A 26,934-nucleotide genomic window follows, 5' to 3' on the forward strand; every position below is an offset into this window, starting at 1 on the left:
CAGAGAGCTGATAGGTAAGGTCCCATGGGAATCAAGACTGAGGGGAAAAACAACTGAGGATAGTTGGCAGTTTTTCAAAGGGATACTATTAAGGGCCCAAAAGCAAGCTATTCCGCTGGTTAGGAAAGATAGAAAATGTGGCAAAAGACCACCTTGGCTTAACCACGAGATCTTGCATGATCTAAAAAATAAAAAGGAGTCATATAAAAAATGGAAACTAGGACAGATTACAAAGGATGAATATAGGCAAACAACACAGGAATGCAGGGGCAAGATTAGAAAGGCAAAGGCACAAAATGAGCTCAAACTAGCTACGGGAATAAAGGGAAACAAGAAGACTTTTTATCAATACATTAGAAGCAAGAGGAAGACCAAAGACAGGGTAGGCCCACTGCTTAGTGAAGAGGGAGAAACAGTAACAGGAAACTTGGAAACAGTAGAGATGCCTAATGACTTCTTTGTTTTGGTCTTCACTGAGAAGTCTGAAGGAATGCCTAACATAGTGACTGCTAATGGGAAGGGGTTTCAGAGTAGCAGCCATGTTAGTCTGTATCTGCAAAAAGAACAGGAGTACTTGTGGCACCTTAGAGACTAACAAATTTATTAGAGCATAAGCTTTCGTGGGCTACAGCCCATGCATATAGTCTATATGCATCTGAAGAAGTGGGCTGTAGCCCACCAAAGCTTATGCTCTAATAAATTTGTTAGTCTCTAAGGTGCCACAAGTACTCCTGTTCTTAATGGGAAGGGGGTAGGTTTAGCAGATAAAATAAAAAAAGAACAAGTTAAAAATCACTTAGAAAAGTTAGATGCCTGCAAGTCACCCGGGCCTGATGAAATGCATCCTAGAATACTCAAGGAGCTAATAGAGGAGGTATCTGAGCCTCTAGCTATTATCTTTGGAAAATCATGGGAGACGGGAGAGATTCCAGAAGACTGAAAAAGGGCAAATATAGTGCCCATCTATAAAAAGGGAAATAAAAACAACCCAGGAAACTACAAACAAGTTAGTTTAACTTCTGTGCCAGGGAAGATAATGGAGCAAGTAATTAAGGAAATCATCTACAAACACTTGGAAGGTGGTAAGGTGATAGGGAACAGCCAGCATGGATTTGTAAAGAACAAATCATGTCAAACCAATCTGATAGCTTTCTTTGATAGGATAATGAGTCTTGTGTATAAGGGAGAAGCTGTGGATGTGGTATACCTAGACTTTAGTAAGGCATTTGATACGGTCTCGCATGATATTCTTATCGATAAACTAGGCAAATACAATTTAGATGGGGCTACTATAAGGTGGGTGCATAACTGGCTGGATAACCGTACTCAGAGAGTTGTTATTAATGGTTCCCAATCCTGCTGGAAAGGCATAACGAGTGGGGTTCCGCAGGGGTCTGTTTTGGGACCGGCTCTGTTCAATATCTTCATTAACGACTTAGATATTGGCATAGAAAGTACGCTTATTAAGTTTGCGGATGATACCAAACTCGGAAGGATTGCAACTGCTTTGGAGGACAGGGTCATAATTCAAAATGATTTGGACAAATTGGAGAAATGGACAGAGTTAAACAGGATGAAGTTTGACAAAGACAAATGCAAAGTGCTCACACATACAGAATGGGAAGAGACTGTCTAGGAAGGAGTACGGCAGAAAGGGATCTAGGGGTTATAGTGGACCACAAGCTAAATATGAATCCACAGTGTGATGCTGTTGCAAAAAAAGCAAACATGATTCTGGGATGCATTAACAGGTGTGTTGTGAGCAAGACACAAGAAGTCATTCTTCCGCTCTACTCTGCTCTGGTTAGGCCTCAGCTGGAGTATTGTGTCCAGTTCTGGGCACCGCATTTCAAAAAAGATGTGGAGAAATTGGAAAGGGTCCAGAGAAGAGCAACAAGAATGATTAAAGGTCTTGAGAACATGACCTATGAAGGAAGGCTGAAGGAATTGGGTTTGTTTAGTTTGGAAAAGAGAAGACTGAGAGGGGACATGATAGCAGTTTTCAGGTATCTAAAAGGGTGTCCTAAGGAGGAGGGAGAATACTTGTTCACCTTAGCCTCTAAGGATAGAACAAGAAGCAATGGGCTTAAACTGCAGCAAGAGAGGTCTAGGTTGGACATGAGGAAAAAGTTCCTAACTGTCAGGGTGGTTAAACACTGGAATAAATTGCCTAGGGAGGTTGTGGAATCTCCATCTCTGGAGATATTTAAGAGTAGGTTAGATAAATGTCTATCAGGGATGGTCTAGACAGTATTTGGTCCTGCCATGTGGGATGACCTCTCGAGGTCCCTTACAGTCCTAAAATCTATGAATAAAAGAATGAACATGTATGGAGAATTTATTTTGTGAGAAGCCCTGGAAGTTTTTGATAAAGAGGAAGGAGCTGGGATTTCTGTTGGTGGACACTTCTTAACTAACTTCAAGTATGATGCTCTTCGCTGCAACCATCGATGCAATGAATGTAGAAGTCAGTAAAAACTGCTAGTGAGAAATATGTATTATTTCTGAATGTGGTGAAAACTAAGTGGATTTATGTTGAAACAATAACAGGATGCAAGTGGACGTGACAATTTAATGGTCTAGTGGTAGAGGCAGCAGATAGGTGATCCCAGATAATTAGATTTATCTAATGAAGGAGTCTACACCAAAAAAAAATTAGATCACCAGGGATGGCTTGCTCAGCCATGGTCTTCCTTACGAAAGTGTGGAAAGACCACGGCATCTTGGAATGTACAAAGGTTCAACGGGTGAAAAGCTTAAGATTTCTCCATCACTACTTATGAGTGGAATCCTGGAGAACAAATGCTGCTGACAAGAAGAAAACTGAAGCCTTTGAGATGTGGTGCTGGTGAAGACACTTGTATCTCCTGGATGGGAAAAAGAAAAAATACGTTGGAAATATTATTGGAGAGAAATCAGCAAGTGCAAGCTTACATACTTGGGCCACAGCTGGTATAGAGAGAGAATAATCTGGAGACATTTATCATGGAAGGAGTGGTGGTGGGTCATTTGTAGTAAGGAACGACCAGCATAGAGATAAATAAATTGTGTGCGGCCTATCATTGGGAGATCAGTTGCTTACTGTGCAAGTGAGTGATGGATCAAAAAGGCTTCCAAAATTTCTAAGATGTCACCAGTATTCAGACAGGAATAAATGGATTTTACTTACTTACGTACCTACTTCTTAACAAGCTGGAGTTCATTGACTTGAGTAGCACACTGATGTAACTTCTAGTATTGTTAATGTGCTCAGTACTTACTCAGTACTTGTTCTGTGGAGGCTGGCAAAGACTTATGCATCACCATTTCTGTAGTCTTCATGGAATGAGAGGGAGATAAATTGAATCAGTGTTCACTGGTATATCATATAAGATTCATCTTTATAAATTTTTATCTTTGGTTAATTTAAACAAAAACAATAACTGGAAGATCTTCCATCCAATGTCAAGGGGTTCCATGTCTCATGTCTTTCTTAGTAGTCATACGTTTCTTAGTAATGCATATTTGTTTTTGCCTATTTCAGTGATCGCTGTGGAGAAGACCCAAACCAGAAAGTAATCCATGGGGTTATTAACTCCTTTGTTCATGTTGAACAGTATAAGAAAAAATTCCCCCTAAAGGTAAAAATGCATGATTGCTTGGTGTATTTTTAATTGTGAATTTTAATACTTTAATACCTTGTATTATTTGTCCTTGATTAGACTTTCTTGATTTAGTTTTATCAGGAAATTTTTGAGTGTCCTTTTCTGAATGAAACAGGGGAGTATTATAAACAAGAAGCTTCAAACTTATTGCAAGAGTCAAACTGCTCTCAGTATATGGAAAAGGTAAGAAGCCCAACTTTGACGTGCATCTATTGTGTGTGTATATAAAATGTAAAGGCAGAATACAGAACAAGTTAATTACTTTTTATACAATAGAATATGTTAAAATGTTAATTATTTTAGAAGGGAAAGATTTTTGTACTAATTTTCCTCCTGGTGGTACAACTCCATGCACTCAAAATGAAAAATAGGTGGTTTTTATTTTGAAGACATGTTAGTTTCTACAATTCTGTCTCTTTGCCTTGGCCAATGAGAACACACATATGGTGTACTTTTACAGAGTGAACATAGATATCTTAAGGATGGGAGATAGGCTTTCCAGAAACCTTGTTAAACAGCTTATGAAATGAATTGTATTTAAAGAACATAAATTGGCTGACAAGATAAAAAATGAGGAATTTACTAGCTGTCTGCACTGCAGAAAGTTGTTCCATAATTATTTCCCCTTTTTAATTGTCTTCTATCTCTATCATGTTTATTTTATTACCTGTTTTGCTGTATACATCTTTGTGCTTTCTTGTTGCTCTGGGGTGGTTATGAATTTTTGTTATGGGTAATCTAAGTAAATATTACTACCCAAGCCCTTTATATTGCTTTTTGGTTTCAAACTTTACAGACATTATACTCTGATTAACTGATAAATGTGGATAATGTGTAATCCTAGATTTTAAAAATAACTTCAATTCAGCGAATCGCAATCCTAGTGTAGTAATTTTCAAGAGTGTAATAATGCCCAGGTTATGGGCCTGAGTTACAGGCAGAAAGTTAGTGTTGCCCAGAGAGAATGAGGAAGGAGGTGACTGTGAGGGAGGAGAGGAGCATATTAATAGCTTAATTTTAGCCATGTAAACCTTCAGCTGATGGCTAGACATCCACGAGGAGAGATTCTGAGATGGTAGTTGAATGTATTTTGTGTATGAAATTACCCAGATATAAGAGGGAGAAGAGAAGGGGACCAAGGGCAGAGCTCTCTGGAACTCCCGCAGAAAGTTGGAAAGGGGATGAGGAGGAACCTCGGCAGAACATGCTGAAAGAGCAATAAGAGAGGTTGGATGAGAACCATGAGAGAACAGGGTCACAGAAGCCAAGACAGAATAAAATTGCAAGAGGAGGAGCATGGTCAGCAGTGTTAGATCTCATAAACTATAATGAGATTTGGGCCTAGTCAGTAGTTGAGTCACCAGTGCAAACAGGAATTAATGCAAGAAATAAAGTTAATGATTCAGTAGGTAGCACTCTTCTCTCTGAATTAGCATTGAACTAATGCCTCAGTGTCATGCACAAATTCAAGTTTGCCTTCTTCCTACTTAAATTCTCAAATCATACTCAATTCTCCTTTCCTCTCCTAAACTGTTCTGTAGTATTTATCTGTTCTATAGCTTGAAACTTTGCCTATAGGTTTTAGGTAGATTAAAAGATGAAGAAATGCGATGTCGGAAGTACTTACACCCCAGCTCATATGATAAAGTAATTCATGAATGCCAGCAGCGAATGGTAGCTGATCACTTGCAGTTTCTGCATGCAGAATGCCATAATATCATCAGACAAGAGAAAAGAAGTGGTAAGTCTCACAAAATATTAAATGTGTTGTGTATGTTGTTTTGCTTTGCAATTGATGATTTAAACAGATAGAACTCTTCCCTCTGCATTAGCATTGAACTAGTGCAGGGGTGAGCAAACTTTTTGGGCCGAGGGCCACATCTGGGTGGGGAAATTGTTTGCAGGGCCGGGGCAGGGGGTTGGGGTGTGGGAGAGGGTGCGGGGTATATGAGGGGGCTCAGGGCAAGGGATTGGGGCAGAGGAGAGTGTGGGATGTATGAGGGGGCTCAGGGAAGGGGGTTGGGGTGCAGGAGGGGTGCGGAGTGTAGAAGGGGGCTCAAAGCAGGGGTGCAGGAGGGGTGCGGACTGCAGGAAGGAGGCTCAGGGCAGGGAGTTGTTGGGGTGTAGGAGGGGTGCGGCAGGGGGCTCAGGGCAGGGGGTTGTTGGGGTGCAGGAGGGGTGTGAGGTGCAGGCAGGAGGCTTAGGGCAGGGTGCAGGATGGGTTTGGGCTCCAGCCTGGCGCCGCAGCGGCGCGCACCGAGGCTAGGGCAGGCTCCCTGCATGCCTGCCCTGTCCCCGGCCCCGCACCGCTCCAGGAAGCGCTGTGGCCCCTGGAGGAGGGGGGGGGGGTGGAGGGATCTGTATGCGCTGCCCTTGCCGCACCTCCAGGTACCTCCCCCGAAGCTCCCATTGGCCGCAGTTCCCTGTTCCTGGCCAATGGGAGCTGCGGGGGGCGGTGCCTGGTGGCATGGGCAACGCACGGAGCCCTCTGCACCCTTGCCCGGGGGCCGCAGAGAAGTGGTGCAGGCCGCTTCTGAAGCGCGGCGCGGGGCCTGCAGCGCCACGGGGGGCAACCCCCCCAGGCCGTATCCGGCCCGTAGGCCGTAGTTTGCCCACCCCTGAACTAGTTCCTCAGTGTCCTGGACAAATTCCAATATTCTCCTTCCCTATCTACCTACCCAGTCTCTGCTTAAAATAGCATAACTTGTAAGGTTTAGTTCCCATATTACTTTTATTTATGCATTTCCAAACAGTACTAGTTTCTCATGGTTCCAGCTTTCTTTGGAAATGAGGAAGAACAAGTCTCAGATAACCCTACTGCTCCTACGTGTTGGTACATCTGCCTTTTTACATGTGACCAAGGAAATTCCCCCAATCTCAAACTTTCCTAGACTGCAATCTCCGGATGCTTTCTACCCCGACCTTGGTCTTCTTGCTAAGCAGATAGCTACTGAAAGGACCCAGTGTATCTCAAAGTAGTAAGCACCTTTCAAGGCATGGGAAAAATCCAAACTCCTTTTTTTCTTGTAGCAGCCCACTTATAAAGTTTATCCTGCCTCTTACTATGTGCTCTTCAGATTATTTCTTCTTTGAGTGGCCTTTGCACATTTCCCACTATTGGGAGATGTACCTTTGTTGCTAGAATCTTGTAGAAGCAGTGTTTACTGCTAGTCAGATTCTTGTTCATCCAATGAAATATCTATTTCCTTGACACCTGATGGTGGTGTTACTTTAGGCTTCTAATTCTGTAAAGATGGGGTGGGAACTTAAGATGGCCTCACTACATCCTGTGTGGATGCTGATGGATATTTATAAATAATTCTTCTGGAGATTTATTATATTCCTTGCTTGTTTATGTAAAGTAGGAATTGCTGGACACATTCATTCTACTGTAAGTCTGTGTCTGGGATGCAGAAATATGAATTTCTATCTCTTAATTTGTTTTGTGTTCCTTGACACTGGCTTGTAATAACTCACCAAGAGGAGAGAGGGATAAAGCAGCATTCCTATCACAAATATTCCGAGCTACACATTTTCAGGATTAAAGTTCGGTATTTTATATCACATTTTCTTTAATCAGGTTTTTCTATTGGATGGTAGACTCCTTTTGCTGTCTCCTAGGAAACAATCACTTAGATATTTTAAAAGTTTTCTAAGCTGATGTGGAGCAAAGTGGGAAAAGTCTAGCAGAGGACTCCAGAGCTCTCTTGTCATTTGCCACCTGTTACCTGCTGACATGGAGCTCTAGGAAGATAGAAGATAGGAAATAAATTAGTCCAGTGGTGTTCTACCTTTTTCCTACTGGGGCACTACCTCTTGTCACTCCACTCCTATTTGGAACTCTTTCAATTTAGCAATATGTGAAGTGCAGATTGGTTGTAACTCCATCAATTACCAGGTGAAAATTGATACGTGTTTCAACCGTCATCCTTCCTTTTCCTGCTTTTCGCTTTATCTTTTGTCCAGGCTGCTTCCCCACTCTGAACTTTAGGGTACAAATGTGGGGGCCTGCATGAACTTCTAAGCTTAACTACCAGCTTAGATCTGGTCCGCTGCCACCATTCCCAAAGTGCTAATTCCCTTCCCTGCGTAGCCTTGAGAGACTCTTCACCAATTCCCTGGTGAATACAGATCCAAACCCCTTGGATCTTAAAACAAGGAGAAATTAACCATCCCCCCTCCTTTCTCCCACCAACTCCTGATGGATCAAGATCCAACCCCCTTGGATCTAAAAACAAGGAAAAAATCAATCAGGTTCTTAAAAAGAAGGCTTTTAATTAAAGAAAAAGGTAAAAATCATCTCTGTAAAATCAGGAGGGAAAATAACTTTACAGGGTAATCAAACTTAAAGAGCCCAGAGGAATCCCCTCTAGCCTTAGGTTCAAAGTTACAGCAAACAGAGATAAACACTCTAGCAAAAAGGTACATTTACAAGTTGAGAAAACAAAGATGAAAACTAACACGCCTTGCCTGGCTGTTTACTTACAAGTTTGAAATATGAGAGACTTGTTCAGAAAGATTTGGAGAGCCTGGATTGATGTCTGGTCCCTCTCAGTCCCAAGAGCGAACAACCCCCAAAACAAAGAGCACAAACAAAAGCCTTCCCCGCACCAAGATTTGAAAGTATCTTGTCCCCTTATTGGTCCTTTGGGTCAGATGTCAGCCAGGTTACCTGAGCTTCTTAACTCTTTACAGGTAAAAGGATTTTGGAGTCTCTGGCCAGGAGGGATTTTATAGTATTGTACACAAGAGGGCTGTTACCCTTCCCTTTATAGTTATGACATCTTTAGTTCAATATTTAGATTATTTATTTCATAAGATTTTTCAAGGAAAAGGACCATTTAATTTTAATTTTGGTAAAGATCCATGCAGATTTATGGTGCTAAGTAAATGTTAATTTAGAGTAGTGGATTTTTGAAATATATTGTGTAAAAAGTATGTCTTTATTGCAGACATGGCAAATATGTACACTCTGCTTCGTGCTGTGTCAAGTGGTTTACCTCATATGATTCAGGAACTACAAAACCATATCCATGATGAGGGCCTTAGAGCAACCAGCAATCTTTCTCAGGAAAATGTAAGTTTCCTGTGGCAGCTGAGTTAACCTATCCTATTACATTCCTGATGAAATCTTTGTTTTCTTCCCTAGGCTGATTTAGTTTATTGCCTACAGACGAGTGGTGGCATTGAACAGAAACATCAGTATCATGTTGTAACTTATAAAACACCCTATTAACCATTGTTATTTTTTTAAATCTTGTTTATTTTAAATAGATTTGGAACTTTGTGCACAAATTGCAGTTTTTGATCATCTCTCAATTGTGTAATGCATCAATTCAGGCTTTTTAATTTCTTCTTGCTGGATCAACTTGATCAATATTTTTTTAATAATTGTGTAAAGTCGTCATGACAAATGGCCTTCTGCTGTTAAAAGGTGCTCTTGTTCTGCTAAATTTTGTTCCTAGACGGTTGTTAATGGGCTGTTTTGGTTCATTAGGAAACAAAAATATCACTTGGTTTGATTAAATGTTATTTATTTGTAAGTATGGGCATCCTGTGCTAGTACCAGGAAAGTCTTTTTCACTTAGTTGCTGTATAGTAGCAGCTGTACAGCTGCATAGTCCCACATTTGCATCAGAATTTCTGAAAGTACTTTGACTATTCAGTTGTTCTGCTAAAATGTTTTTGTTAAACCTGATTTGATTAGTTCATTTTTTTTAAGTACTCGCTTCTTATATCCACATGTGGAATGTGCTTGTGGCACTGCTGTTGTAGAAAAGCAGGGCTTCCACCTGCAGTTCTGTTCACATGTTTATACAGCACTACTTTCAACTTGGCATCTAGATCTGATGTTCGCTTTTGGAGGGCAGTTCCTGTCATACTTTTTTAAATTAGAACTCTCAGCCCACTTTTCTAGAAGGTGGTACTGTTGTTTAGACTCTCAAGTGTCAATATGCAGATGCTACCTTGAAGAAGAAAGCTGACTTATTTTAATGACTCTGGTTTCTCAAACATTGCATTTGCATATTCACATTATACTCTTCTTCAGAGTACTGCCCAAAGATTTTAGGATTTAGAGCAGCTGCTCCTAAACTTTATAGGGTTAAACGTAACTTTCTTAAAAAATTTGTTGTGAAGTGAACGGATGAAGCATCAAGCTCATATACCAGCATTGGTATGTGTTTCACAGTTTGGGAACCCCTGGTTTAGAAGAGAGGCTTGGGGTTGACATCCACTTATAATCTTAATTCTGAAAGATTGGTTCCACATTTCATGCCATGTTTTGGTGCTTAGGTCTAAGGGAACATCTTCTCCAGGCCATTCCCAAAACTCAACAGTGCCATGGCTGCATCCTACTAATGTGAATATGCAAGAGAAACTGTCTTTTAGGCCTGGTCCACACTAACCCCCCACTTCGAACTAAGGTACGCAAATTCAGCTACGTTAATAACGTAGCTGAATTCGAAGTACCTTAGTTCAAACTTACCACGGGTCCAGACGCGGCAGGCAGGCTCCCCCGTCAATGCCGCGTACTCCTCTCGCAGAGCTGGAGTACCGGTGTCGACGGCAAGCACTTCCGGGATCGATCCGGGATCGATTATCGCGTCTAGACAAGATGCGATAAATCGATCCCAGAAGATCGATTGCTTACCGCCGGACCCGTAGGTAAGTGTAGACCTACCCAAAGACTCAGTTACTTGTTAGTGACTTTGATTTTTGGTGATAATCTTCCTCCAGAATAACCATGACAATCTATTTATATTAATTTTTTACATTTTTGTATAGCTATTGAATTTTTTGATAAACCTGTTTTCTGTATTGTGTATTTTTAGATGCCAACTCAGTTTGTGGAGTCAGTTTTGGAAGTACATAGTAAATTTGTTCAACTTATCAACACCGTTTTGAATGGTGACCAGCACTTTATGAGTGCCCTTGACAAGGTAATTTTTCACAATATAATAAACACTGCACTCCAGAATATGTAATCCTTTTTTTTTTCACCAGAGTGTAGTAGAGTTCGTTGTTCAACAATAAAACAATAGCTTGGAGGGAACTCTCATGGAGTTCTCTTGTTTTAAAGCAAAGGAAAAAAAACTTAAGTAATTTAGTACTCACAAAAACAGATCCTGTGTACAAAGGAAACAGTCACGTTTTTTCCAACCATTGGTACTCAAATTTGAGCTTCTAGGAGTTTTGTCCATTTTTGTCACATCATATATTTTGTTAATACAAGGCTTTTCAGGAGTTTGTAGCCATGTATCAGGATGTTGCTGAACCACATGCTGCACTGTGCAGAGGAGTTACAGGTTTGACCATATTCCTGTACAGATGAGTTTTCGCTTTAAGCTTCATAATGTAATATAGAAAGTTAATGGTTATCTGTGGTGATAAATATTGCCTATATCATATGTCCATTAAATGTTTGTTGAATTTTGAAGCTTAAAATCCCATATCTACATATACAGAGTATAGACAAGGTTCCTTCCAGAGAAGGCCTCTGTAACCCCTCTCCTCCAAGGACATCATGTGATTCAGCAATGTGCTGATGTTCAGCACTATGTCCTGTGGAGCCTATAAGGGAAAAAAACCAAACTCCAAACTCCTGAAAAACACTAAAAACACAGGAGTAGAGAGCCTCAGTGAAGCCCTTCTGCTTGATTTCTTTGGAAAAGAACTTGTGACTCAAAAATCCTTGAATGTATATGTAGTTCACAGAAACTGGTGTATTGTGTTTTTTTTGGTTTTGCATATACTCAAATTGTGTTGCAATTATTTCAGTAAGACTTAAATATGAACCGCTCTTCAGAATACTAATGTTCACAACTCTGTTACTCTTTTCATCACTTATGCCCTGATTCTGAGTTATCATTAATTCCCTTTTCTTCTCCCTCACATTCAGACTCTCTCCAGATCTCATCTTTACCATAATGTTTCAAAGATATGCCTCTTCCGCTTCTCCCCATAGTCCTTTAGATGCTGAGATACTTTTACAGTCTGCAGTCTCCCCCTGAAGTTCAGACATATGCTACTAACTTAAGGCTTTGCCACTGCTTCTTGTATCTAATTTGCTCTCTCTTTTCACTCCCCACTGCTCCCTTTGTGTTCTCCCGCGCTCATGTTTGTTCATCCTGCTCTCTATTTTTGGAACATCTTTCTTCCTCTTCACCTTGCATCCTCTCTCCTCCTTTGCTTTCCTAATCAAAACAATTCTGTGACCTTGCTTTCCAAAGCTGACTTGCTCACCTGTGCTATTTACTCCTCCCCTTTGGTCCTTCCACAGTCTCACTTAATAAATATCACCGCTTATGATTTGCTCATCGTATACTGTTTCACATTGTGTGTCAATCATTATCTCCCTCTTCTTGTCCATTTTTCTGTTCTATGTTTGTCTTTTTTTAGGATAGTCTTTGCCCTGAAGAACTTGCAATGTCTTCATACCTCTATATAAATCACCAAAGCAAAAGTTAAAGTATTTCTTAAAATTTTTCTTTATTGTGTATTTCTACATAGGCTCTAACATCAGTAGTAAACTATAGGGAACCCAAGTCGATCTGCAAAGCACCTGAGCTGGTAAGTAACAAATATTGTGCTGTAATAGTTGTAGTAGTTTAAAACAAAAACCCAAACCCTCAAACCAGTCATTATTAACACATGGTGGTCGCCAAATTAAAATAATTTTCACTTACTGAATCATCTTCAAAAATCTTTTTTAAAAATAAGCATTTAACCTATTTAACCCACACAAAATGTGCATGTTCTGGGCACACAATTTTACATGTTTTTGTTTCAAAATATGGCCCTTTGTCTCTTGTTTGTGTCATTTGTAATCTGAGCTCTGTCAGTCATGTTTTAACCCATATTTAATAGTTGCAAATACTTTCAAACACTGTTGTTCTCTAGCTTGACAAGTAGATTTTGTTTTGCTTTTTGTTTTTTTTTACTTGAGCTGGCCAAGTATTGTGACAACTTGCTGAAGAAATCAGCCAAAGGAATGACAGAGAATGAAGTAGAAGATAAACTTACAAGTTTCATTACTGTTTTCAAATACATTGATGACAAAGACGTTTTCCAGAAGGTAACCTCCAATTTTTAGTAAATGTTAAACAAAAATGTAATTTATCTAAAAAGCTTTACATTGGATGTTTGTGTTCACATTATTTTTTAAAAAAATCCTCACAGCTGAGAAAATATTTTGCTTACCTTGTTTTGTTTCATACAGTTCTATGCCAGAATGTTGGCAAAACGATTAATTCATGGTTTATCTATGTCTATGGACTCAGAAGAAGCCATGATTAATAAACTAAAGGTAATATGAACTATTATTTCAAAATAATATAAATAGCAGTAATAACTGTTGAAGCATGTCTTGTTTAAGAGGGGTCAGCAAAGGGTGCCAAAATTAATTTAGCAATTGGTGCTCCTGTTGCCAGTAGGTGATATTAAGAATTGCAACGTCATCTGTTCTGAATTCATGTACTGATACACGCAAAACCCATTACTTGGAAAACCCCAAATATTATAAGTAGTTCCTTATTTTGGGAAGTTGTATAAAATGTGCCACTTAATCCATAATTCCATAATCAATACCAGTCAGTGAGCAAAACTAAGGCAGTCCATTCGAAATTTTCAGTTTTGTAAGTTAGTATTGGGCATGGACAATTTTTAGAAATAAATTGTGTAGAAAAGCAACCCTCTTAAGACAGGTTCTATAATTTTACATATGAAGGCAATATTGACTATAGATGATGGCATTAGCAATATAGAAATCTGTAAATCAGTACTGTTTTGTGGATGTATTCATAATTTATTTTTTTTAAATAAATGTGTCTAATATATTAAAATAATTACCTTACCTATGATATGTATTTAAATATTTCATTACAGCAAGCCTGTGGTTATGAGTTTACCAGCAAGCTCCATCGAATGTATACAGACATGAGCGTTAGCGCTGATCTCAACAATAAATTCAACAACTTTATCAAAAACCAGGATGCCATTATAGATTTGGGAATTAGTTTTCAGATATATGTTCTACAGGTACTAATGAATAAATTATTGCTGTTCAATTGTTTATATTGTATTTCCATAACAAATAAACTATTATCTAAAATCTAACTAATATGAATATTTCTCAGACTGAAATTGACAACTTATAAATTTGATATCACTGTTTAACAATCCTGATGATATAAAACAGCCTATTATTCCTCGCTTTTTTGAAAGATAGTCTACTCTCTATACTGCATAATGGTAAGATAGAAACAAAGGCCTTAACAGTTTTCTTACCTAGAGCAAAGGCATCACAGCCGAATGCATTTTAGTGAATCATACAACTCCTTTTCTAACTCGTATGTCTTATATCTTGACTTGAACTATAGGACCATTTCTTAAGAGGAAGATTTTGTTTAGTGTATATGCTCCTTGGAGCTCATTTTAACATGTTTAACATGTTGGAATGCTAATTTTTTTCTCTCTCCCACCCCCACCCCCCTTCCAGGCTGGCGCATGGCCTCTAACTCAGGCTCCTTCATCAACATTTGCAATTCCTCAGGAACTGGAAAAAAGTGTACAGATGGTAGGTTAGTAGTTTCTTGCAAATTTGTAGCAAATTTAATAATACTTCATTAAAATCTCAAACAAAAAGCTGATAATTGTTATTGTGAGGCCACTGTGTCTGTCAGATGTATACGTAAACCACGGTTATCCAAGCTCCCCAGTTATCTGAAATGTGAATGGGTTCCCCAGATGGAATTCTGATTTTTTTTTTTTAAATTCCAAGTTTTCAAATTTTAGCTGTGCCCCTCTAGCTCTTCAAAAAGTTGAAATTTATAGGTACATGTCTCTGAGCTCAAATGCTGATTTCTTATATTCAAGGGGAAAAGATGATCTTTTCTAATGTCAAATCTTAACAGCACACGTAAGTATCTTGTCCTGTGATTCAGAGGAGCCCTTGAAAACCAAGATTCTGACTGTTCTGCATGAAAGCTCTTCTTTCACTTTTCAGAACAGTATGGGTTTGCCCTGTGCTCCTTGCCTTTGTCCAAAAATCTCCATCCACCGCTATTGGCATTCAGAATGCTGTATGATTTGCTTTTTGTCCTAGAAGTGGCATCATTTCAGAGGCCCTGTATTTTTATTACATTCTTGTATTCTAAATTCTAGTGTTATGTACCCTGTATATATTTAAAATATACAAAATATCTTATGTTGACCTCTGTCAACATGTATGTGGGTTGTGAAGCTCATTGGAAAGAAAGCATATAGAAATGAAAAATATTTTGACGTTATCAGATGTACTGAATTCTATAGAAGTGTACATGTACACTTTCAGGATATAATCTTAAATTGATGTCTAATGGAAAACATCTATATTTGCTGTAAAATGTCTTTTTGCTACTCAATAAAAGTGTTTAAAGTGTTTTAATGAAATATTCCAATTTCAACTTTAGTGTATTAAGCAATATTAAATCTTGTAATACATCAAACAAGAAAATATTCTCATACGCTCATTCCACCAATCCTGGCACTGCTGGGAAGTCCCACCCCATGGCTGTTATAACTGATGCAGTTCTCTCTAGAAGATTCTTGGAGGTGAATATACCACCTTTTATTAGAAGGTGGCTCCTCAACATGCTCCTAGTTACACGGCTTCTGCAGCAGCTTTCTCCCTCAGACCTATTAGGAGGCCCCTTTTACTACTGTTATTAAATGGGAACATTTTTATGCTCTTCCTTTTGTGTCTTTCTTCCCTCACTGGCCTTAAGATCCACCAACAGAAATACCCACCCACAAAAGGTCTCCACTGTTAGCCAATGAAAGCAGCTTTGCCAGTCCACTTCTTCACCACTTGCACCCATATTATGCTCCTTTTTCCTATGCTGTCAACAGCTATGCCTCAGCTTGCTAAACTAGCAACACCCCCACTCAGCAATGATTCCAAAGATGTCCCGTGAGGGCAAGACTAAGGAAGAGTCAAGTAGTCCCTACTCCACTTCTGGAATTCCTTCGTTTTTGATTCTCTTTTTAAATAATGGTCTGATTCCTTCTTCATTGCCTTGGGCTTCTGTCTGCTCCCTTTTAGCACTGCCTTTCTTTTCCTCTTCCCAAGAATTTTTATTGTGCTCCAGGTTCTTGAGCCCCCATGTTCCTCAGATAGTACAGTGACAGGAATTGGATATATGAATTAATGGCTACCTTAGTTATGTTTTTGGGCAAAGGCAATGTTTTTCCCTATTTCCCAGGACTCTCCAGTGTAAGGTCCTGCCAGGATTCTTTTTAATTTCTGGACACTGTTCCTCTGGGTTTTCAAGGGCCTTCTCCTTTAGTACGCACCACACTTCTCCAGAGATTCAAAAGCAAAAATGTCTGGGGGAAAAAGACTAAAACCTCAGAAGGTTGTAAGCTTTTGTGAGTTAGATTCAGATATGAACTGAGCACCTTACCTTAGTTGGTGTCTTGTCATTAAAGGCTTGAAAATTTTCTTTTTTCCCTGTTTCCCCGGGCCTCTGAAAATAAAGCCAATAGGGATGCTACCTGAAGCATGTTGCCCACCCCTCGAGACCTTTGATACTGAAAGCTTGAATCCATTTTCAAGGAATTAGGATTGCTGTTCCACAGCCCAGATCAAAGCCACAATATGTCTGGTTACTTCTAGAGCCTCACTGTCTTACCTAAAAGCCTTCAGTAAAATGTAGGTAAAACGTTTCTTAAAGGTCTCTATGATGATATATGCTATTTGAGTTCTGTGCTGTGTTCCACATATAAACAATATTTCAATTGACCATGATTCAGGCTCACTTCACAGGTGGTATGTTCTTTGGAGGAGATCCTATACATCACCATTGAGGAATCCTGAGATCTGAATGAGCTTGAGTTTCCTTGGGTGAACAAGGAAAAAATCCCCAAACCAGATTTAGGCAGATTTGCCTTTCACTCGAAGTATCTTTACTCTCTTTAGAGGTTACTATTCTAGATGCTCTTTCCAGAAGTGCAGGCTTTCAAACCCCATGCTTCTGTCAAGCAACAATGAAGAGTGGTTGGCTCACACCCCACGTCTGCCCATCAAGGAGAGACTAAATCTATGTTCTTTGAGTGCTTGCACGTGTCCATTCCAATGTAGGGGTGTGTGTGCCCTGAGCACAGTTGCTGGAATATTTTTCCCTTAGTGGTATTTGTCAGGTTGGCTCTAGCACCCCCTGGTACTGTGCGCTAATAGCGCCAGGTATAAGGGGCACTGCTGAGCTCACACCCTTCAGTTCCTTCTTACCACCCGTAATGGTTGCTGGAACTTCCCTCGTTGCTTTGGCAATCTTTTCCAGTGGTTTCCTCTCATTTGTTGCGTGTGTGTATATATAGTTATAGTAGCTGGTTAGTTTGAAAATAGTTTTAGTAATCTTTTGTAATCGAACACCTCTAGACTTATTGAAGAGGCTTGTCTTGCTCTTCCTGTAGCAAGTCGATGCCATTGAACGACCTGCACTCCAGTTGCCTAAAGTATTTAGGGGAAGCTCACAGGAAGGATCGCTGTCAGATCTGCAGTGAGTTCAAGCCCCGCACCCAGAAAGACCAGGCAACGAGACTGAAGGTCCTCCTGATGAAGGCAGCCCTGAGGCCAGCATCGGAGCTGCAATCAAACTCTGCATCGAATACCTCTGAGTTGGTATGGAGTGCGTCTCCCGCCAATATAGTCTCTCGGCACTGCTCCTCCTTGCCCAAGAAGAGGCACCACAGGTACTGAGACAAAAGTTGCTCCCGGATACCGAAAGGGAGCAGGCAAGGGGACAGGAATAGTGCGAGACTCATGTCATGCCGATTTGCCTCTCTGGCACTGCTGCAGCCCCCACCATCAGCACTGGCACCGACTCTTGTTCCACATACCCCGTCGAGGGATGCACCATCCTCCAGCAGGCAGCGTACCAGACAGTTTGCTGTACTGTCCACTCTGGAGATGTATGTGGCAGCTAGGGACTTGCTCATGCTGCCGGTACCAGGATCCCCTGACATCCAGGACTCAGTGTTGTCGAGTGGCAAAGAACCCTCCCCCAGTCTCCAAATGGCACTGAGACCACTCTCCAGGGGTAAACCCCCTCTACTTGCCTCACCCTGGGTGTCCCCACAGAACTGCTCACTGGCACTGGGAGGATCTGCACCTCCATGGTCCCCTCATCTTGGCTCATCTTCGTCATCGGGGTCGGAGGTGAGGTCCTATTTTTCCCACTGCTGGGACCGCCCATGCTAGTCCCCGCGCCAGTCCTACAATTACTGGGCCATCTAGTGCAGTGGTGTCTTCGAACACGTGGACAACGGGGACAGGCACCGATGCAGTAGCCTTTTTGGAACCTATTGGGGTTTCTGCCAGGCCAGGGCACCATCTCAAGGCATTCTTATTCGGTAGCCTCAGAGGGTAGGGCACCTCTGATTCCGTGCTGCAAGACACCAGACTTGGACTCTGCTGTTGAGCCCAGTACTGAGCCCGGTACCAAGCTGCTGGAGCATGTCCCTCAGGTCACTGCTGACATAGAGGAAAGAGCAGAGTCCTTACCTGCCTCCTCCTCTTCTTCCCTAGGTGAGGCGCTGGTGGCTACCAGGGTATCCCCACCCCAGGATGACCCCAAGGCCCACCAGGACTTATTAAAGCAGGTGGCCTTGAATTTGAGCATCCAGGCCGAGGTGGTGGCAGAGACCGCACATGGCCTTCTGGACATTTTGGCAGTGGCAGGCCCCTCTGGAGTGGCTCTTCCCCTTAATGAGGCAATCATGGAGCCCGTTAAGGCTCTCTGGCAGATGCCCGCCTCTCTCCTGCCAACAGCTAAACCGGTGGAGCAAAAATATTTTGTGCCTGCTAAGGGCTGCAAATTCCTATTCTCTCCCCCTACCCCTGGGTAGCTGCTAATGATACGGACCATCAAGGTCAAGCAGGGCACACACCTAAGGCGAAGGGTCCCAAAAAGCTGGACTTGTTCGGCAGGAAAGCCTGCTCCACAGGGAGAGTGCAGCTCTGCATAGTCAACCAGCAAGCCTTGCTAGGTTGCTATGTTTTTAACATGTGGGAAGCAATGCAAAAATTTAAGGACATGTTTCCCCAGGGTGCCAGGCAGGAGTTCTCTTCCCTTGTAGAAGAAAAGAGAGTGGCCCGGGCCTCCCTGCAGGCAGCCTTGGACGCTGCTGATTCCGCGGCCAGATCAATGGCCAGAGCTGTCACTGTGTGCAGGAGCTTGTGGTTACAATCCTCTGGGTTTCCTCAGGAAGTGCAGCAGACACACCAGGACCTTCCATTTGAAGCAAACAGATGCTAATTTGCAGATGGTTTATAGTCCTTACGACTATAAGGCAACTTTGAAATCCCTGGTCCTGTATTCACCTGCAGCATCTAGAAGGCATTATAGGCCCCAGAGATCTGGGCGTTTCTTCTCTCCACTGCCCAGACACCTCCAGAGGAGGAGAAAGAACAAGGCATTCATGCCGTTGCAGTCTGTCCCTTTGAAACACCCTTCACTTCAGGATCCAGTTACCCCTGTTTTTCCCAACAGTCTGTCCCATTTCCTGAGTGCCCGGAACCACATTACCTCGGACCTTTGGGTCCTAAATACAGAAGAATTCGGGTATACCTTCTGATTTTTGTCATCCCCACCTTCCCACCCACCCTCCCTGCCCCTCTCCAGGGACTCTTCTCACGCACAACTATTGGATCAAGAAGTCCAATCCCTTCTTCGTATGGGGGCCATGGAAGAGGTTCTGCATCAACTAAGAGGAAAGGGGGTCTATTCCCGCTACTTCCTGATCCCAAAAGCCGGGGAGGGGCGGGCGGGGGGCGTCTCAGACTGATCCTAGCTCTGTGACAGCTCAGCTACTATCTCAAGAAGTTGAAGTTCTGCATGGTCTCCTTGGCCTCCATCATCCCATCACTGGATCTAGGGGACTGTTATACTACCCTCAACTTGAAAGACACATACTTCCACATATCAATTTTCCAAGGACACAGAAGATTTCTAAGATTTGTTATAAACCAGACCCATTACCAATTCATGGTTCTGCCATTTGGCCTGTCAGCTCCCCTGTGGGTCTTCACCAAGTGTACTGAAGTAGTAGTGGCTTTTCTCAGAAGAAGCGGAGTTGACATTTTCCCGTATCTCGACGATTGACTGATCAAGGGTCGGGCCAGAACTCAGGGGGAGCCTGACATCGATCTTGTACAATCGACCTTCCCAGCTTTGGGGCTATTAATAAATGACCAGAAGTATATTTTTATCCCCATTGAAAGAAGAGAGTTCATCGGGGCAGTTCTTGACTCTTTGCAGGCAAAGGCCCTGCTTCAGGAGAACCCCTTCTCAATTTTGATAAGCTTCCTTCAGGCTCATCCGATCATCGCACTACCAGGTGCACAGAATCCGCTCTCAGATCGCCTTAGCAGGTCCTTCTCCCCCTCACTGAATGGTCCCTTCTCCCGGATATCTCAATGGACAAGTTCCAAAAGTGGGGTAGTTCCCATATACACTTGTTTGCACCCCATGACAACAGGAAATGCCAGCAGTTCTGCTCCCTGAGGGGACCGAGCCCTGGGTCTCTTACAGACGCCTTCTTGTTAGCATGGACGACTTACCTGTTCTATGCTTTCCCTCTTTCTCTCCCCCACTGTTAATTCACAAGGTTCTTTCGAAGATCAAGCAGGACCAAACACGAATCATCTTTATGGCCCAGACAGCACTGAGGTTCACCACTCTCATAAATCTTTCAGTGAAAGTCCCAATCCAGCTCCCACTGCACCCAGACTTAATCACACAGGACCATGGCCAGCTGCTCCATCTGAACCTGGCTCTCTTCATTGCTCTCTTCATTGATGGCCTGGAACCTTCATGGCTGAACCCTGAAGACCAGGCTTGCTCAGAGCAGGTTCGTAAAGTGCTACTGGGCAGCAGAAAACCTTCCACTTGGGCGACATACCTGGCGAAGTGGAAATGATTCTCCAAGCCTGGTATTCTACCTATGCAGTCCTCAGTGCAGCTTGTTCTGGAATATTTCCTGTTTTTGAAGCAGCAAGCCCTAGCTTTTTCTTCAATCAAGGTCCACATGGCAGCTAATTCAGCCTTTCATCTGAAGGTCAACAGTAGGTCAGTTTTCTTTCACAAGGTGGTAATTGGTTTTCTCAAAAGGATGGAGAGGGTGTTCCCTCAGATAAAGGAGCTGATATCCTCCCCCCGGGACCTAGACCTTGTCTCGTCAAAACTGACAAGCCCGCCATTTGAGCCACTAGCAACATGCTCGCTGTTGCACTTCGCTTGGAAGGTGGCCTTTGTGGTGGCCATTATGTCAGCCAGGAGAGTTTCAGAGATCCGAGTCCTCACCTCGGACCCCTGTATACAATTTTCTTCTAATATAAAGCGAAGCTACACCTGCATCCAAAGTTCCTCCTGAAAGTGTTTTCTCAATTCCACTGCAACCAACCAATTTTCCTATCAGTATTCTATCTTTAGCTGCATGCAGATAGGGAGGAACGTCTCCATTCCTTGGATGTCAGATGAGCTCTGGCATTTTATATTCATAGGACCAAACTGTTCCGCAGATCGCTGCAGTTCTTCATAGCTGTAGCAGAGCAAATGAAAGGGCTCCCCTCTCTGCTTAGAGGATTTTGTCTCAGATCACATCATGTATCCGGGCATGTTATGACCTCGTAGGAGCTCCTCCTCTGCCGAACCTGACCACTCATTCCACAAGGTCTCAGGCCTCTTGAGCAACTTTCCTGGATAAATTTTCTATCCAGCATATCTGCAGGGCTGGGGCCTGGTCCTCAGTGCACACGTTCTCAGCACACTATGCCATCACGCAAGAAGCCAGAGATGAGGCCTACTTTGGTCACACAGTGTTGCAGTCTGCTTGTCCTTAAGCGCCGAGCCCACCTCCAGTGCACCTGCCTGTGAGTCATCTACACTGGAATGGACATGTGCAAGCACTCGAAAACAAAACAGTTACTGACTTTTTGTAACTGTTGTTCTTCGAGATGTGTTGCACATGTTCATTCCAAGGCCCACCCACCATCTCCCGTCTTGGAGTGGTTTGGGAAAAATCAACTGAAGGGCGCGGGCTCAGCAGGGCCCATTATACCAGCGCTATGAGCACACGGCTCCAGGGGGCGCTAGAGCTGACCTAACAGATACCACCAAGGAAAAAAATTCTGGCAACTGTCAGGGCGTGTGCACACCTACATTGGAATGGACATGTGCAACACGTCTCGAAGAACAACAGTTACAAAAGGTCAGTAACTGTTTTGTTTTTTACTGGCCCAGATGAAAATCAGGACCAATGCTTTGTGATTGTCAAAGGGCTACATCATTGAACTTGTCTCCTTCTGACTCATTTCAGCCTCTCACGGGGTACATTAAAGTTTACCTCCTTATTCCAGTCTGTATGGCTCATTCCATTCATTTGTTTTGCTATTGATACTTATATTATTAGTACATTGTTTTGTCATTTGATCTTTTCTTAGCTCTAAAAATCTTCTAAAAAATCCTGTTGATAATGGTGCCAGCTTCAGTGGGAGGGCGGGGAGGGGAATCCTTGTTTTCCATAGCTTGAACAACCTGCTTATGAGATCTCCTTTCTTCCAGCATACTTATGGACAAGTGCTCTCTCTTCTTTCAGACCATGGGTTTATGGTGGACTATAAGAGCTCTCTTACTTTTCTGAGACATGGTCCTCCTAGGCACTCAACCTCACATTCACCTCAGCAAGGTGGTTCTTATAGATCAGAGGTCCCACAAACTAAAGAGTTCAGTCCAACCCAGTCATAACCATTTGTTAGATTCTATATCTTCTATGTATTCTGGTATCCTATCAACGCATCCTTAATTCTCCCCATCTCCAGGCTTTGTTTTGGTATGGGACTGCTAAGGAGAGACATATACCTGCATACCACCATTCAAACACAAGTAATTCATTTCCTCAGATGGTGGACTCTTCTCCCAAGAGCTTGCACTAAAGGAAGCCTGTTTCTGACGTAATCATGATCTTCATGAATGCAAGCTGAGAGGGGCTGGGTTAGTCAGCTGGGCTTCCTCATGTACCATGTGCAAGAAGGAAGTTGCGTACAGTATCAGCTGCTTGGAATTCTGGGCCAATAGGTTATCCTGAAGAAATTTGTTTTTCACTGGGAATCAGAATGGTCCTTGTGAAGTGTTGTAACTAGACAGCTATTACCTTCACTATCAGACAAAGACATTCCGCTTCTGAAGAAAGGTGCTTCGTGAGGGTTCTGACATAGGTCTAAAGGAAGATAATAGAAGATCAACTATGTATGGGAGTGTCTCTGGACTAATTGATGAACAGGCAGGCAGGTTTTCTTCAAGATCTTAGAGCTCTGGAACGTCCCAAAAATATACTTTATTTGCATCTTATAACAGCAGTTCTAATGTGTACTGGTTCAGGCACTGGGAGAAGGCAACCTGGAAAATAGACATCTTCTCCTTAAAGTGATCAAGCATGCTCTCCTATACATTCCTCCTCTTGGCAATGATGTTTAATAATGACAGAGAAGTCAGATTGGGCCAAACTGACCCAAGGCAAAATTGTCTTTTGTTGGCTTGTCTCAAGGAGAAGTCCCTGGAACCTGTTTAAATTCTTCCCATAGCCAAAGAACATCCTGACCATGGGGTCCAACCAAACTCCCGAACATAAGCTTCTTGTCCCTTTCAGCTGGGAAACGAGAGGCTGAGACTTTTGGACTTTTGCTGGGCAGTATCCTGAAAGTAGATAAAATATTAGAACTAAGACTTAGCAATGTATCTGATCCATATTTGAAGCCTGGCATCAGCTGTAACAAAGGCTCAGTCAAGGGACTGCCTTTATGTTTATCTGTTTTTGAGAAAAAGTTCCAGCAAAATTTCAGGTTTAGACAGTGGCACAAGGAGCTTGGAGTATCTCTAAGGAAAAATCTACTGAAGTCTCACCCCTGTATTTCTAGATTTCTTCATGCAATCTAAAGGATCGGACTACCCATACACAGTTGGAAATGCAGTCTGGTTTTGCAAGCCTTGTTGCAACTTCTATTTGAGGAACTTTGGGGCTTTTTAGCTGCTTTTTTTGAGCTTTTGGGGAACTGCTAACTTTATCCAGAGCATAAAACTAACTTTTCTTGTTACAATTACCTTTAGCCCATAGGAGAAATGAACTTGAAGATATATCTGTTAAGGAACATCTCCTGCGGTCCATTCATTACAAAGGGGTCCTGTGAACCATTCTGGAATGTGTACTCCCTGTGAATTTAGTTTTTCATTTCAGTCAAGATATTTTGTTTCCTTCCTAGATCCCTCCCTCATTCTCTTCTTTACAATTTACTAATTCCCAGCAATGCCAGGATTGGTGGATTGCATATGGTGTGAGAAATGGGACAATTTGTTCCTTACCTGTAAATTGGTTTTCTCGTATATAACAATCCACCAATCCTTTATTCCCTTCTTAAAGTTACTGTTTGTTGTTGATAGGAAATTACTGTTAGATGTGGATGCTTAAGCTTTAGAAGAATCTACTGGTAATATGAAGTACCCACTGCCTATTTAGACTGGGAACTGGATTCCAGGAATCTTCTAGAGAGCCACCTCAGTTACAAGAGCCATGCTCAAGACTTCCCAGCAATGCCAGGATTGGCAAATTGTGTGTGTGTGTATGTGTGTATATGTATATGCGTGTGTATATACACACACACATATACATATGTGTGTGTGTGTGTGTGTGTATATATCTATATATAGATATATATATGAACAATTTACAGGTGAGGAACAAAATTGTCCCATAATACTGGGAAGATACTATTAAGGACTTTTTTTTAAAAGGAAACATTCATTTTATTCATTTCTAAGTGAACATCTTTGTACCCTTGGGCCTCTTGTTGTCTTGTGTATATTTTCTGTGTGTGGCTTTGTAATATGAGCATGAGAAATTTATATTGAAATGTCATAGATTCTAGGACTGGAAGGGACCTCGAGAGGTCATCGAGTCCAGTCCCCTGCCCGCATGGCAGGACCAAATACTGTCTAGACCATCCCTGATAGACATTTATCTAACCTACTCTTAAATATCTCCAGAGATGGAGATTCCACAACCTCCCTAGGCAATTTATTCCAGTGTTTAACCACCCTGACCGTTAGGAACTTTTTCCTAATGTCCAACCTAGACCTCCCTTGCTGCAGTTTAAACCCATTGCTTCTTGTTCTATCCTTAGAGGCTAAGGTGAACAAGTTTTCTCCCTCCTCCTTATGACACCCTTTTAAATACCTGAAAACTGCTATCATGTCCCCTCTCAGTCTTCTCTTTTCCAAACTAAACAAACCCAATTCTTTCAGCCTTCCTTCATAGGTCATGTTCTCAAGACCTTTAATCATTCTTGTTGCTCTTCTCTGGACCCTTTCCAATTTCTCCACATCTTTTTTAAAATGCGGTGCCCAGAACTGGACACAATACTCCAGCTGAGGCCTAACCAGAGCAGAGTAGAGCGGAAGAATGACTTCTTGTGTCTTGCTCACAACACACCTGTTAATGCATCCCAGAATCATGTTTGCTTTTTTTGCAACAGCATCACACTTTGACTCATATTTAGCTTGTGGTCCACTATAACCCCTAGATCCCTTTCTGCCGTACTCCTTCCTAGACAGTCTCTTCCTATTCTGTATGTGTGAAACTGAATTTTTTTTCCTAAGTGGAGCACTTTGCATTTGTCTTTGTTAAACTTCATCCTGTTTAACTCTGTCCATTTCTCCAATTTGTCCAGATCATTTTGAATTATGATCCTGTTCTCCAAAGCAGTTGCAATCCCTCCCAGTTTGGTATCATCTGCAAACTTAATAAGCGTACTTTCTATGCCAATATCTAAGTCATTGATGAAGATATTGAACAGAGCCAGTCCCAAAACAGACCGCTGCGGAACCCCACTCTTTATGCCTTTCCAGCAGGATTGGGAACCATTAATAACAACTCTCTGAGTACGGTTATCCAGCCAGTTATGCACCCACCTTATAGTAGCCCCATCTAAATTGTATTTGCCTAGTTTATCGATAAGAATATCATGCGAGACCGTATCAAATGCCTTACTAAAGTCTAGGTATACCACATCCACAGCTTCTCCCTTATACACAAGGCTCGTTATCCTATCAAAGAAAGCGATCAGATTGGTTTGACATGATTTGTTCTTCACAAATCCATGCTGGTTGTTCCCTATCACCTTACCACCTTCCAAGTGTAGATGATTTCCTTAATTACTTGCTCCATTATCTTCCCGGGCACAGAAGTTAAACTAACTGGTCTGTAGTTTCCTGGGTTGTTTTTATTTCCCTTTTTATAGATGGGCACTATATTTGCCCTTTTCCAGTCTTCTGGAATCTCTCCCGTCTCCCATGATTTTCCAAAGATAATAACTAGAGGCCCAGATACCTCCTCTATTAGCTCCTTGAGTATTCTAGGATGCATTTCATCAGGCCCGGGTGACTTGCAGGCATCTAACTTTTCTAAGTGATTTTTAACTTGTTCTTTTTTTATTTTATCTGCTAAACCTACCCCCTTCCCATTAAGAACAGGAGTACTTGTGGCACCTTAGAGACTAACAAATTTATTAGAGCATAAGCTTTGGTGGGCTACAGCCCACTTCTTCAGATGCATATAGACTATATGCATGGGCTGTAGCCCACGAAAGCTTATGCTCTAATAAATTTGTTAGTCTCTAAGGTGCCACAAGTACTCCTGTTCTTTTTGCAGATACAGACTAACATGGCTGCTACTCTGAAACCCCTTCCCATTAGCAGTCACTATGTTAGGCATTCCTAGACTTCTCAGTGAAGACCAAAACAAAGAAGTCATTAGGCATCTCTGCCATTTCCAAGTTTCCTGTTACTGTTTCTCCCTCTTCACTAAGCAGTGGGCCTACCCTGTCTTTGGTCTTCCTCTTGCTTCTAATGTATTGATAAAAAGTCTTCTTGTTTCCCTTTATTCCTGTAGCCACTTTGAGCTCATTTTGTGCCTTTGCCTTTCTAATCTTGCCCCTGCATTCCTGTGTTGTTTGCCTATATTCATCCTTTGTAATCTGTCCTAGTTTCCATTTTTTATATGACTCCTTTTTATTTTTTAGATCATGCAAGATCTCGTGGTTAAGCCAAGGTGGTCTTTTGCCACATTTTCTATCTTTCCTAACCAGCGGAATAGCTTGCTTTTGGGCCCTTAATAGTGTCCCTTTGAAAAACTGCCAACTCTCTTCAGTTGTTTTTCCCCTCAGTCTTGATTCCCATGGGACCTTACCTATCAGCTCTCT

The 26,934-nt window shown here is 41.9% G+C and overlaps 1 protein-coding gene across 13 annotated transcripts in view; it reads left to right on the top strand.

Annotated features, from left to right (window-relative positions):
* CUL2 (cullin 2) overlaps positions 1 to 26,934 on the top strand; it is a 103,121-nt gene that overhangs the window by 50,424 nt on the left and 25,763 nt on the right. For all 13 annotated transcript variants that reach the window (XM_065586770.1, XM_065586769.1, XM_008162928.4 and 10 more), the window contains 10 exons: positions 3,524 to 3,620; positions 3,717 to 3,827; positions 5,223 to 5,385; positions 8,597 to 8,721; positions 10,478 to 10,585; positions 12,156 to 12,215; positions 12,592 to 12,720; positions 12,865 to 12,951; positions 13,530 to 13,682; positions 14,143 to 14,220. In XM_065586770.1, the coding sequence (XP_065442842.1) occupies positions 3,524 to 3,620; positions 3,717 to 3,827; positions 5,223 to 5,385; positions 8,597 to 8,721; positions 10,478 to 10,585; positions 12,156 to 12,215; positions 12,592 to 12,720; positions 12,865 to 12,951; positions 13,530 to 13,682; positions 14,143 to 14,220 (1,111 nt within the window). The remainder of the gene's footprint in view (positions 1 to 3,523; positions 3,621 to 3,716; positions 3,828 to 5,222; positions 5,386 to 8,596; positions 8,722 to 10,477; positions 10,586 to 12,155; positions 12,216 to 12,591; positions 12,721 to 12,864; positions 12,952 to 13,529; positions 13,683 to 14,142; positions 14,221 to 26,934) is intronic.

This window comes from Chrysemys picta, chromosome 2 (assembly GCF_011386835.1).
Source record: "Chrysemys picta bellii isolate R12L10 chromosome 2, ASM1138683v2, whole genome shotgun sequence".
Lineage (NCBI taxonomy): Eukaryota > Metazoa > Chordata > Testudines > Emydidae > Chrysemys > Chrysemys picta.